This window comes from Mastomys coucha, unplaced genomic scaffold, assembly GCF_008632895.1.
Source record: "Mastomys coucha isolate ucsf_1 unplaced genomic scaffold, UCSF_Mcou_1 pScaffold20, whole genome shotgun sequence".
Classification (NCBI taxonomy): Eukaryota; Metazoa; Chordata; class Mammalia; order Rodentia; family Muridae; genus Mastomys; species Mastomys coucha.
In genome coordinates, this window is record NW_022196903.1 from 94,424,380 (window position 1) to 94,439,448 (window position 15,069).

At 41.9% G+C, this 15,069-nt stretch overlaps 1 protein-coding gene across 2 annotated transcripts in view; it reads right to left on the minus strand.

The window, feature by feature from the left end:
- The window catches only part of Shq1 (SHQ1, H/ACA ribonucleoprotein assembly factor), a 106,445-nt gene that overhangs the window by 70,533 nt on the left and 20,843 nt on the right, over positions 1-15,069 (minus strand). For both annotated transcript variants that reach the window (XM_031382756.1, XM_031382755.1), the window contains exons 5-6: positions 12,165-12,277; positions 5,008-5,135 (exon numbers count right to left, since the gene is read on the minus strand). In XM_031382756.1, coding sequence (XP_031238616.1) covers positions 5,008-5,135; positions 12,165-12,277 — 241 coding nt within the window. The remainder of the gene's footprint in view (positions 1-5,007; positions 5,136-12,164; positions 12,278-15,069) is intronic.

Sequence of the window (15,069 nt, forward strand, 5' to 3'; positions counted from 1 at the left end):
TACATGTTCATATCTCAATTCTTAAGTAACTATAACCATAACTGTCTGGCAAACTGAAAAAGTTAACCTCAAAGCTCCAAAGTTACATTCCATATGGAAGGATATCCACACATTATATATCACTTTCAATGACTATAGAGCATAGGAAAAGGCTACCTGACTGTACTCTTGAATTTATAGATGCTTTTCTTAAAATATCAATGTTTTCTGAGCATTTCTAAGATCCATTTTGGCCTTCTTAGTTCAAATCCATTTTATGTTTGATCCAATCAAAAGAATCAGAGGGCATACAATAAATGAGGGTATTGTTAGAGAAATCAAATGTCTCAGATCACTAAACCCCAATTTATCAGGGCTATGAATCACATCCCAAAGGAGAGCTAGGGGTAGTCTGCACACAATCAGGTCCAACCCAGCAGCAGCTCAGGAAATACCTACAGGCACAGTGCTAACAACACCTGCGTGGTCACCACCTCACGCAACAGAGTTCACAACATTTTAGATAATTAGACTCCTAAAAATAATCTTTAGTGAAACAACAGCCAGCTCAAAGCTCAAAAGGGTTGGAGGAGACACTGTTGCGCGAACATTACAGTGCATGGCCCAGGGTCACTCCCAACATTAGCAGCCTCACTGCTGTGTTTGAGATCTGCAAGGGAGCCTCATAAAGATGGGAACATGTTGCTGAGCTGCCTACCCTCTCTCCCAAATACCTCCCGGCTTTGTTACTTTTAAACCTTCTCTTCCACTTTAAATCCCCCTCCCAAACGCCCCTGTCTTGTCTGGATCAGCAGTTCAGTCATCCATAATCTGGCTCCTCTGAGTAACACATATCTGTCTATTACACTGTACGTGTACTGGAAACAGATCAAGATACTGCTGTAGTCAAGCCCTCAGCTAAACGGGCAGCCCTGCCGTGCAGCCACTTTCAAAGCTGACACTGCCAGTTATCTCCACAAATACTCAAGGGCTCACTGGTGCCAAACAGGATGGCCCTGCAAGGAAGTTCATGGACTGTAAATGTTATGTGGTGTCATAATAAGCAATTATGTGCCAAGACTCTTGGGGTGATGTTAACCGCTAAAAGACAACTTGGGAAATGTGGTGAGTCCATCCTCGTGAAACCGGAGCTCTGAGGGAGCACAGCATTTAACACTGCCATTCATAAGCCTTTGGGGAGGAAAATCTGAATCTTTATAAAGCTGAAAATATTAATAAGTTTCTCTGCTGTGACTCTGGACTCTTAATAAATAGGACCACTGTCACTACCCAAGCAAAGACAGCAGCAAAGTTTACCACCTATAGCATATCTAGAACTCAAAACAAAGCAGGTTACTGTAGTACAATGTAGGACAATGCCACAGTGCACCCCTATCATCTGCACTATCCTATCTAAATGGTAACATCTCACAGTGTCATACAGAACAGGGAGGCCAGGCATCAGAGAAGGGCAGACACTTGTGGAGGAGGCAACAGACACACAGCAGCATGCACCTTAGTAAACAGAATTGTAAAACTAGTTCTTGCTTTATTTCTTTTCTCCTGTACTCTATCCTAGTTCAACACACTTCAGTTCATTCCTCCAGTTCTGGGTGACTCAAATGTCTGAATAAGAATAAAATGAAAGAAAAAAATCTCATTAAAGGCCATTAAAGCTTTGTAAAATGTACAAAATGGCAATCTGACAGAGAAATCATCCCATTCCCGGCTCTCCTGCCATCAGTTCACTCTCTAACAATCATCTCTAACCTCACAATGCAGGTGAGCTTTCCCACACAAGGCCTCAATCCTGACGGCAGCTCTGAGGCAGGCAGAAGACCTCTACAGCAACCCAAGCTGCGGTCACTCAGCAGGCAGAGAATGGAGACGTTAAATGCAAGTCTCACTCAGCTATGTCCTGCCCATACTTAACCTTCCACCTGGCAAATGGAGGAGATCCTTTCTGTTCAATTCAGCTCAAGCTCTTCCACCTTAGATCACATTCCCTTGCTGTTTTAAAAGTTGACTTTTAGAATGAATCACCATAATGGCTGAGCACACTGACTGCCTGAACCACCAGCCTGGCTACAAGCCACAGGTCAGATAAGGGGTCTGGAAGCAGCAGTTAAAAGGACAGAGCACTGGCTCAGTCTGCTAAAATTACACAAGATCTAACTCAATGCACTGCTGACATGAAGAACTGACCTCAGAACACTGTGCCATTGATTAAAGGAGAGCAAGCTAGAACTGGAGTCAAAGGAAATGCAGCCTTCTGATTTTCAGGGCAACTAGCTCACTCTGGTGGAGAGAAAACTCAACTACACAGCCACCAGCTTACCTCACTACCACACTCCAGAAACTGAAGAAAGCAGCTGACCTTTGGAGCAAACTTGAAACCTACTTCGCATACTGTTAAGTACCTAAGTAGAGGGAGTCGGCAATGCTCCATCACGTCTGTTAGCTGGGAGGAATCAAAGGTTTCTTAAGAACACATCAAATGTGACCCCAGAGCCCGCTAGGAACGATGGCACACATGTCCACACTCAGAATCAATAGTCTAGTTTCTAAAGTGACAATGGCAATTTTCCACTCTAGTGGAAATTACCTAAACTCTAACAAAGCTTAATCACAAAAATACTTAATAGAATATTACTCAATACCTATTATATAATAATCACAATACCACATGCTAAAAAAAAAAAAAAGATTGGGCAGCAGGTGACTGGACAGCTTGAAGACAATTTTTAGGAATTGGTACATAAGAGATCATAACTACTTCAGTCAGACTGAGTATGAAAAGGGCTCTTGTACTATCAGTCAGAGGAGTAAACCAAACCCCAAATGAGAGGAGAGTCCAAAGGTTCCCCAAGCATGAGAGAAATATTGCAAAGGATAGCAGTGAGTGGTTTTCAAACAAGACAAGTTGAGTGATCTGTGTATGCTCATGTAGGAGATTTTCAACCTACAGTACAGCAAAGATGGCAAGAACACAGCCACAGAATCTTTTGTGTACACCACCTTAAAACAAATATTTACATGTGGTATCTGTACTTTAAAAAACACCCCAGGCTAGGAATATAGTTCGAGGGTAAACTGTGTGTTTAACATCTATAAAACCCTGGGTTTGATGGTCAACACAAAAGTAAATTAATTTTAAATACACTTAAAAATTTTGCCGGGCGGTAGTGGCGCACGCCTTTAATCCCAGCACTTGGGAGGCAGAGGCAGGTGGATTTCTGAGTTCGAGGCCAGCCTGGTCTACAGAGTGAGTTCCAGGACAGCCAGGGCTATACAGAGAAACCCTGTCTCAAAAAACAAAAACAAAAACAAAATTTAACAGTGACTGCATTTAGGGGAGGAACTTGGGGAGGGAGGTTTATATTCAACTTAAAATCTTTAGAATACATGCTCTTACCTATGTATTCCTTTCATTAAATGCTGAAATTTAGTTTTAGTATACAAAGAAAAGCCAAACCAACCTCTCAGACAATGTAGGCCTTCTGCTCTGATCTAACTGAAACCATTATGACTCTACTATACAGACTTAGAACAACCAGCTTGTATCGGAGCCCATGGCGAGAAGATACACACCCAAGAAAGGACTCTGGGTTGTTGGAGATTGCTGCTAATGCTTTGAATCTGCATGCCCTTGTCCCCAATTGGTTTTTGATCTATCAATAAAGATGCCAGCGGCCAATGGTTGGGCATGGGGCGGGACACTTAGGGTTGCACAGGTTGGACACTGGGAGAATCTCAAGGACTTGGGGGAAGAAGGCGATGCAGTAGCAGCAGGAGATAAAGCCAACCAGTCATGTGAGTTTTCTGGTAAGTGGCCACTGGCCACTTCCCCAATTGGGTCTGGAGTAGCAGGGAAAGGTTTAGGAGTGCTCACCCTTTGAATTAGCCAAGGCATTTAAAAATTAACTGGCACGTGTGGGTGCTTTCCATTCTCAGATCCAAGATAGCTTTGACCAGCCGAGAGCACAAAGCAGTGCAGCCAAAATTCCTGCAAGCCCGGGTAATGCTTGAGTTCAGTCACCTCTTGTGGCTTGTAAAATCCTCACCTCAGCATTCTCCAGTACAAACTGTTTTATCATGGTTTGGAAACATGACAGGAAGACAGCTATTCTGGCTTCCTCATCCCCAACCAGTGAATCAACTGAGGAGGCCACACCCACCTCTTTCAATAGAGCGGGAATGAGTCTGGGTTGCCCTCCTTCATACTCAAAACTAAAAAGGACTCTACTGAATCTAAGATCTATTTCATGAGGATTTTCCAAAAATAAGTTGAATGATTTACTGTGGAATCCCACAGTACTTTACAGTTCAAATCTACCAGCAAATACATGAGGCAGAATTAGCTATCAAAACCCCCATTTTCACAATGAAAGACAAATTTTAATTGATTTTAACATATGCCATACAACATGCAAGGCAGTGGCTCAGCGCAACGATGAGAGTTTTTTTTTTTTTTTTTTATTTTAGATATTTTCTTTATTTACATGCGAATTTCTCCTTTCCCAGTTTCCCCTCCAAAAAACAAAAAAACAAACAAAAACAAACCCCTGTTGCCTCCCCCCTCCCCATGCCTGCCACCCCGCCCTCTCCCACTTTCTGGCCCTGGCATTCCCCTACACTGGGGCATAGAACCTTCACAGGGCCAAGGTCCTCTCCTCCTATTGATGGTCGATTTTGCAATCCTCTACCATACACATGCTGCTTGAACAATCAGACCCCTCTATGTGCAGTCCTTGGTTGGTGGTTGAGACCCTGGGAGCTCCGAGGGTACTAGTTAGTTCATGTTGTTGTTCATCCTAAGGGGCTACAAACCCCTAAGCTGGGCGGTGGTGGCACACGCCTTTAATCCCAGCACTTGGGAGGCAGAGGCAGGTGGATTTCTGAGTTCAAGGCCAGCCTGGTCTACAGAGTGAGTTCCAGGACAGCCAGGGCTACACAGAGAAACCCTGTCTCGAAAAACAAACAAACAAAAACAAAAAAATCCCAAATGGTGCTAATGTTGTTTCTTACCTAATGCAGCCGCATCCTCTTGCTCTTGGCTCCTTCCCAAAGAGGCCATCATTTCTGCATGTGCATCGTCCCACCAAGGACTGTACTTCAAAATCTGCTCAACTGCCTCATCTTCAAAGAAGTCAGCTCTGCTCAAGAGTGAATGGGCTTGTTAAATCAGACTGCACTGGCTTTCTTTCTAGTCTTAATTTATCATATATGCACAGAAATAGAGACTACACCAATTCAATATACAATCTGAGAGAAAACCGAGTGTTGTGCTGACTTTCTTGACAGTTACTAGTCCCATAAAGCAAAAGGTAGCCACCTAACGAAAGGAGCATTAGTCATTCCCCGTCCTCGACACAGAAAGCACAGGAAGAGCTGTCCTACCCTGAGCTCTCATCCTACACTGACCACACTGCCATCTAGAACTGATGCTAGGTTTGTGAGTAGCACAGGTTGGAGCAATATTAAGATAAATGAAATGTCTTTCAGACTCAGCAGCAAAAAAAAAAAAAAAAAAAAAAAAAAAAAAAAAAAAGCCAATAGATGAGCATATAATTCAGGATATTACATTTCCACAGAGACACTGAGGACACACTCACACTCACACTGAAACACACTACTCAGTGTGAATACTTTCTTCTAAAATGCTACTTTATTGAGCTATTATTAATTTTAAAAGTTCCCTGATTTTAATTTGTTGAAAAAGATGAAAACAACCTTTGTAGATACCAGAAAACCCTTCTTTGGAGGTTTTCTGTACTTTCTCAGTTTTAACTAGAAAAATAAAAGGTACATTTAAAATACACCTCTAGCTCTTTTTAGAGGACACATTCAAAAATCATGTGATCTTGCCTTTCAAGTTGAAAACTAGTATTCTTGGGGAAAGTATACCAAAGTCTACTGTTTGGAGTGTTTGCATCCATGATGCCCTCCACTCCTTTCAGCATCACTAACAGAGAAGGATTCTATTAAAATACTCATTTTACACAGGTGGAAACTGAGGCCTGAAAAAGTGATACATCTTGACCAAGATTTAAAAACAAAACAAAACAAAAACAAAAAACCAGTAAGAAAGATGGCCAAATGGCTCAGGGGATATGCCTGCCTGCCCCTAAGCCTGAGCTTAATTGCAGCATCCTCATGGTAGAAGAACTGACTCCCTCCCATGAGCTGTCCTGACTTCCACGTGCATGCTGTAACATGAACAGGCCCATCTATGGCCCAAAATAAAACCCTCCAAAATGATAAACTTATTTTGAGTAAATATTCTCAGATTCCATTCCAATAACCTAAAGTGGGGTAGGTTATTCTGTTTTCCATTTTTGTATTGTACTTTAGATTGAACCTCATGTTTCACGCATGTTAGGCCTGCTTTTTATTTTTATTTTTGAGAGTCTCACTAAATTGTCTAGGCTGGCTATGAACTCATGCCATAGCTCAGGCAGGCCTTGAATTTGTGATGTTCTCTAAATCTTAAACTTGCTCCTTATAGTCCTCACTAGCCTCCAGCATACCTTGGACTGTAGGCCTGCACCATCAGGCCCACTAATGGCTTACTCTTTACACTGTCTATAAATTAAGAGTTACGTAAATATTATTCATGACCGACCAACCATCTGCTTTCCATAATCAACTATTTTCACATTTTTAAACACCACTGAATTCGCTGAATGTTCTCCACACACACACATAGCAACAAAGAAAAAGGAAAAGATTAAACCTGCCATGAGGGCTCCACAATTTAATCAGAACCAAGGACACAAATAAGGAAGCTTAGAACACAATGTGGTTTGAGGGGGGTGGGCACATAGGAGAGCCACTGAGGAGAGCATCCTCATCCAGCCAAAGGTTGAAGGTCTCTGGAAATGATGTCTGAGCACAGCCTTGAAGGTGAGTTATTCATGAAATGATGCAGGGAGGAGAAAGCTAGCAAAAGGCCAGCATGTGTTAGAAGCACACGAGAAGTGATGGAAATGCAAGCATTGGCTGTTGCCTCTGTATAAAGCACAGGCAAGGAGAAGCAAAACTGAACGGACAGAAGTAGCAGGGTCCAGACCACAGAGAATATTTGCCATCACGCTCAGGAGAGAGAGGCTGCTGTCTGAAGCCGAGGAGAACCAAGCATGGGTGGAGGTAGGTTTCACTTGAGAGCATCAGCCATCATGCGGCTGGCTTCACAGCTGACAGATCTGCTCAAGCCCACAGAAGGCTGTGAGGTGGTCAGAGGGTGTAAGAAGCTAGAAACATGAAGTAGAGGAAATCAAAGAGCACAGGGGGAGGCCTCAGAGCCCACCTCATGTCTGTGGCACAGCTTTAGGACTGAGGGGCTGTGTGGGACAGAGATGCCAAAGACACTCCTCAGCTTGCTTACTTTCTGTTTCTGCTTTGTTTGGGGGCCTGGGGGGTGCAGGGAGACAGGAACTCTCTATGTAGCCTTGGCTGTCCTGGAACTCACTATGTAGACCAGGCTGAACTCAAACCCACACAGATCCACCTATGTCTGCCTCCCAAGTACTGATTAAAGGTGTGCATCACTATGTTCTAACCCAAGTAACAGTAGTGATGCCCAGCCCCTCTCTAAACCTTGAACTTGCTTCTTCATAGCTGTGGTGGTTTAAATATGTTTGGCCCATGGGAAGTGGTACTGATAGGAGGTATGACCTTAATGGAGGAAGAGTAGCCTTGTTAGAGGACCATTGTGAGGTGGGTTTTGAGGTCTCCTCCTATGCTGAAGCTTCACCCACTATGGAAGAGAGCCTCCTCCTGGCTGTCTGCTGAAGAGTCTCCTGGCTGCCTTCGGATCATGACAGAGAACTCTTTGCTCCTCCACACCACGTCTGTTGCATGCTGCCATGCTTCCTGCCATGATGATAATAGACTAAACCTCTGAAACTGTAAACCAGCCTCAATTAAATGTTTACCCTTTTAAGAGTTGCCTTGGTCATGGTGTCTCTTCATATCAATGAAACCCTAGCTAAAACAATGGCCCTCCACCAAATATGCCCACATCCCCACTGGAATGAAAGTGACATGAGTGTAGACATCTGTTACATTCAAGTACTATTCTTGGAACCTGCAGGATGGTGAGTAGGAAACTTTCAAACAAATGCTCGTTACACAGCACACATACAAACAAAAGAACAAGACTGATGTTTTATCCAATGCTTCTTCCTATGCTTAGAATGCTAAATAGAAAGCCACCCTTCCAGCCTTCTAAATGCTAGCTGCTATCTACTCAATACATCAAAAACAAAAAGCAAAAACAAAAACAAAGAACAAAGCCAAAAAGCAAACAAACAGATCAATGTGTCAGTCTCTTTAACAAGCTCCTAATAATGAAAATCTACCATAGCTTAAAATAGTATTCCAAAAAAGGTTTGGATCATTTTTGTTTTTTTTTTTCACGATCTCACAGATGTTTAAAATGTTGATTAAATCCTTCTGTTCTCACTAGAGAAATAAAGATTTTATAAATTGGTTATGATAAAAATCCTCCCAAGAATCAAAAACAAATATAGGAAGGTAAAAAAAAAACAACCAATATCTTCAGGAAAGAAAATACAAATATTTGCCCATATATAAAGGTGGAAGATTACTACAGAATACCTCAAGAAGCTGTCTGCAGACTTTAGTGTAAAAATAACATCCAAGTCAGCAAATGGCTCCCAGGTAAAAACCACTTGCCACCCAAGCCTGATACCTGAATTTGATACCTGGCACCCATGCTGTGAAGGAGAACCGAATCCTGAAAATGTCGTCTGATAACATGGTACACACACAGTGATAATAAAAAAAATTTAAAATTTCTAAAATCATGTCTAAAAGGAACAAATGCAGAGATGGCTCAGAGGTTAAGAGCACTAGCTGCTCTTTCAGAGGTCCTGAATTCAGTTCCCTGCAACCACATGGTGCCTCACAATGGGATCTCATGCTCTCTTCTGGCACGTAGGCATACACGCAGTTAGAGCAGTCATATACATAAAAAAATAAAATAAAATAAAACCTTTGGGGAAAAAAAAAAAGAATAACCAGAAACAACGAGGTTTACAGATCACCACACACAGCACTCCATCAGGCTGCAGAACATACTAATGTAACAATCAACCATATTAGATCTCTATTTTACAACAGATTTCAAAACAGTCATAACCCCAAAGCAGATAGATTTTACTTTGAAATGTATAAATTCCTCTTTATAGGCAGCTGACCCAACTCTGTTCTGTGTAGACTAAAATCACATTTGTTTTCTTGAAGCCTTTCAAAACCTGACACCATCACTCCTCTGAGAACCACTCCCTAAGAAATGGCAAGAACATTCCACTCGCTTTTAAGGAGATGAGCTTCTGGGCCCAGTGAAATGGCCCAGCGGATAGACACACTTGTTAAGCCTGACCACCTGAGGTCAATCCTGGAACCCACATAGCGGGAGATTTGAATCCTGCATGTCGTTCTCTGATCTCCACACCTACTGTGATACCTGTACACCTCTCTCATTATTAATGTGGCTTAAAGTTATTCAAAGAAAATAAGCTTCTGGATATAAAAGCCCAGAAGATGGAGGAAAACAGGCTGCTTAGACTGTCATGCTGCCAACTCTAAACTTCAATATCCTAATCTTCTTGGGCCACAAACACATTCTTCTAGACAGTTCTTCTAATTAAGCTACCTCCCACTTAAAATTTCAGCTCATTCTGTTTTCAGACTGGCTGAGAAATTTGCTGACAACGAAATTTCTACTTTAAATATTCAGCATGATTCTAAATGGGTTTCCTCAAATTACTCTTCAGTGGACCTTTAAAACCACCACTGAAGAGATAAAAGTAATTAGAAACGGCAGTCTAAATGGAGCAGAGTCTCTCAGATGTCCTCCACAGTATAACACAGCCCACTCTTCCCTGGCCTCCCTTAGGATGCTCAGCCATTCATCACTACACATCATTCCATTTGCACATCACAAGATTCACTTCTGCTATTCCAATTAGTATCCCACTGGGTCACAGGAGAGAGAATGTTAATCACAAGAGCAATGGCAGTTAGAATGGAGTAGTGTACATGAAAAGGAAATACAGAGTGACAAAGGAAGCCTCTTTTCAAATCCTACCCATCTACTTAATAGTAGTGTGACCTTGGGCAAGTCCCTTCACCTCTTTTCCTCCTTGTGGAATAATCCTATGAGGGGACATGATAAGCTGAAAACACTGTACAAAAATACCAGAAAGTGATTACAGTAATATGAATAACAATTTTAAATCACCTGGAAAAAATAATAAATGAGTGCTACATCAACATATGAACTACACTCATTCTCTACATACCCTCAAAGAGTGAGGTATTCATGTCCAGTGAAAAATGCAAAAATGAGCTGTTATCTGGCCAATAAGAGACAGCACATCTCTGTTTTATTAAGTTCCTTACCCAAATTCAGTTCTGATTGCAGCAAAGGGCACAGCAGATACAGGTGGGAAATATAGCACAACTCTGAGTAGGTTCTTCTGACACTCTAGCACAAAGGACAACTATCTGGTCACTGCAATCAGTAGCAGATAGAAGTTCCAGGGAGATCCTAGGCTAGCCAGAAATAAAGCACATCTAGATTCTTATGGAATCAAGACATATTCAGTTACATACACAAATAACCATGACAAAAATTCTACTTTAAAGAAGTACAAACAAATACTCTCATGTGTTTGATGTGAGGAAACCATTAAAGCAATGGTTCTCTCTTCCTAATGCTGCAACTCTTTAATACAGTTCCTCATGTTGTGGTGATCCCAACCATAAAATTATTTCATTGTTACTTAGTACCTGTAATTTTGCTACTATTGTGAATTGTAGTATAAATATCTTATATGCAGAATATCTGATATATGACCTCAAAAAGTATCATGACCTATAGGTTGTGCTAAAGAGTTTATTAAGAGTTCTCCATTGCAAGTGGGCCCTTACCTGGGCAGCCCAGTACAGCTGGTTACAGGGGTTGCAGCGAGTGAGCCAGCCCGAGGGTGTGAGTGTGGAAAAGCTGGCCCAGCCCCTCACCTGCTGCAGCACTCAGGAGAGCAGGCCCAGCCCCTCACCTGGACAGCACAGCAGAGCTGACCCTGCCGGCACAGGCACAGGTGAGCTGGCCCCAAGGGTATGAGAGTTGGAGAACTGGCTCTGCCCCTTGCTACCTGCAGCATTGGGTGAGCTAGACATAGCAGTGCTGGAGAGCTCATCCTAGTGGTGTGAATGACTGACCAGCTAAGCTATCACCCAGGCCCAGATCCAGGAATTTGAGTTGGTCCATCCCAACAGATACCCCATGTATGAACTGAAGTTCATGAAGGGCTTGTCCTGCAGATCCAAAGCTGTAGGGTCTCCATGACACAGGGCAACAAGAGGATATCTGAGAGAAGTACCAGTGAGGATCCAGTATGATGGTGTAGCAGAAGACAGAAGCCTCAAACAGACCAATAAGGGTATACTGTGTGACACACTGTGACACATTACAGATTCCACTATCAGATTTTTTTTTTCTTTTGGGGAGGAGGTTATAAGGGCAGAAGGTGGGTATGAAGGGACTGGGGGAAGAGTAGGATTGGGGTACATGATGTGAAATTCACAAAGAATCTATAAAATGTTAAATTAAAATAAAAAGGAGTTCTCGGTTGCTAGTATAAATTAAATAGCAAGTTTATAAATGCCACACACGTACAGCCATTACAGGGTAGGTTAAATGTCAATTGGGGTTACTGCCTTCACTAATTCCACAATCTAAAAATATGTCTAGTAGATTGAGGGGCTGTGAAGATGGATCACTGAGTAGAATGCTTGCCATTCAAATATAAGGACCTGAGTTAGATTCCCAACACCTAAATAAAAAGCCAGGCATGATAATGTAGGGAAGATGGGGATAGATGAATTCTTAGAGCTCACTGGCCAGGGCTGGCCAGCCAGCCTGGCTAAATGGGTGAGCTCTGGATTCAATGAGAAGCCCTGACTCAGGAAATAAAGCAAAGAGTGATTGAAGAAGTCACCCATTGTCGAGGTTTGGCCTCCACATGCACACATAACTACATAAATACACAGACACACACACACACAAACACACACACATACTCAAAGATTCTGAAAAATAAGGAAATGTACAGTAACTAACTTATTTAACTGTCACAGAAGTTCATACTCACAGATAATGATCTGGATCAAATTTGGCCAACTCAGCAGCAAGGCGTTTATGCCTCCGTTCAGTCACAGGAGTGAAATCTGGATCCTTAATATCGATAACCTCACTCAGTTCATCCTAAAAACACCAGAAGAAGAATGAACACTATCTCAAATTTTTAGTTTTTAAAAATCAAATATAGGGAAGGGAGGAAGAACATGAAAGATGGAAGAACTGTCTAATCACTAAGGTATGAGACACTCATAATATTGAAATTCTGATCTAACAAACATTGAAGATGGGTATGGTGGAGCACGCCTTGGCTCCCAGCACTTGGGTGGCAGAGGTAGGAAGATCTCTTTGAATTCAAGGCCAGTCTGGTCTACACAGCAAGTTCCAAGCCAGCCAAAGTTACACAGTAAGACCTAGTAGCAAAATACAAAAAACCAATAATCCATCAAACAAAAAACCCACAATGTTTGAATCCACTATTCTGTAGACTCTGCTAGAAACTTCCAAATAAGTCATCTCATTTAACCCATAAGACAAACTGACCAGTATCTATTAAGGATATTAACATTTAACACAAAGGATCATGGGTGCTTGCCACCAAGCCTGATCACCGGTATTCAATCCCTGGAACCTATACAGTAGGAGGGGAGAAACAATTACCAGAAGTTGTCATCATAGCTCTACACACATGCTACATGCATTTATTTATTTAAAAATGTTGACACAAAAAAAGCAGAATTGAATAAACCCTCACAAACATGCAGGAACATTTAATTCTCCATTCATTTCCCTGTTCAGTGCTCGAGATCTGAAAGTTCTCCTAAGGACAGGAAGCTCTGAGTTCATCAGGCATCTCTATAGATACAGAGACACTAGTCTTTCTTCCTCCTGGCTAGCTCAGCTGGTCTCAGAATCACAACAGACCGTGTGAATAAATACATTCAACTGTGTAAATGTGCTTGTCATGCAGGCCTGATAACCCGAGTTCAATTCCTGGAAGCCACATAGAGACAGATGAAAAAGACCAACTCTATGAAGCTATCCTCTGACTTCCATTTGAACATTTTAAAATTTTCACTATTTTTTAATTTATCACTTTTTCATTTATCATTAAATTTCATCATAATTTTATTAACCCATTAATAAAAAATTTCAAAGAGACTTTCCATCTGAAACTTTAAAAATCTTATCCTAAGAATCACCCTTACTCTCTTAACTAAGATGTGTACATATGAACATGAATCATGTTTCCCAAGCAGAATTCTACAGAACAGACAAAACAGGAATTGTGAACTGAAGAGACCTCATATAATCCAAAACACTCCCTGAACTGTGGCTTTTGTTTGCGTCCACTCCACCTATTTCCACTCGAGGTATGAGCACAGACCTGGCAGAAACATAAAGGATCTAAGCGGGAAGCAGTTAAGCAGTAACTTGGGAAAGATGTGTAAATGCAACAGACAGCAGTAAACTAGACAGCCATATACACGGGAAAGACAAGAATGACAACGCAGAGCTGCCTCTGGAGTTAGTCCTAGGACCTTAAGCAATACCTTCACTTCTCTTGTATGTCACAGCACGTACAAGCTGGTGAAAAAGCTGGTGGCCAGAATGCAAGGTTTCTAAAACTGCAGTAAGATGTGGGGAGTCAGACAAGCACAGCCTTCCTACATAACCAAATTTCCAAATTAAAAAAAAAAAAAAAAGTTCTAGCTGGGCGGTGGTGGCATACGCCTTTAATCCCAGCACTTGGGAGGCAGAGGCAGGCAGATTTCTGAGTTTGAGGCCAGCCTGAGCTACAGAGTGAGTTCCAGGAAACCAAAAAAAAAAAAAAAAAAAAAAGTTCTTGGGCCAGAGAAATGGCCCAGTGGGGTAACCCGACTAAGTTCAATCCCCAGGACCCACATGGTGGAAGGAGGGAACTGACACCCAAAAACTGTTTTTTAACCTCCGCCCATACACCATGGCACATATATAGGCACTCAAACTCACACAAAATAAATATGTAGCTTTAAAATCAAAATAAACTCTTTGTAACCACTAAGCACGTAGGTCTTAACCTAAGTACATTAAATATCGAAGGGATCCAGGAACCTTTTTGGAAGCTAGTAGATCAACTAGAATATCTTAATACTTTCAAATACAAACATTTGAGGCAACAACCAGACAAATTCCTCCACAAAAATAAAATTTACATTCCAAAGTTCCTTCGCAATTTACTTTTTGAACACCTGGAATGCATTTTCCTACAGAAATTCTATTATAAATAGTAGTTAAGAGTCTCAGGACAGCCCTCAAGTTTATGTGGTTCATAATAAATTGAAACACAACATTCATGACACAAAGAGCTTGACAAGCATGCAGCAGGGTTTCCGTGGGAAGGCTTGCGTTTGGAGTTGGCTCCAGCAGAGCATCCCCTCCACAGTGCAGCATCAGTTCTTCCTCCCTCCCTCAGTTTCCTCACTGACATCCAGCCACAGGCTAGCCTTGGTAAAATACTATCATGGAGCCATTTCCTTTCCCTGGACTGCATCCACAGGATGATGCCATCTCTCCCTCAGCTCCTCTGTTCAGAAGGCCTTGTCTCCTCCCTCCATGATTAAAGTGGACCTACATACAAAAGGCATGCCGATATTATCTTTAATTACAGTTGCAAAGTACTTCTCCCCATGTAATGTAAAATCTTCACAGGATTTTCTTGGGGAGGGGGCAGCATTTGGTGCCACAGACTGTTATCAGTATTAAACAATATAATCCACGGCTAAATATACCCACTAACATCAGACTTCTTTTCCTCTCTGTTTCATGGCTGCTCCCTGTTATTGACTTCCTACTGGGAACACAAATCCCCCTTCCATTTCAGACTCCTTACCAGCCAACAGCAATTAAAGTGTGAGTATGTGTCTGTGTGTATGGGG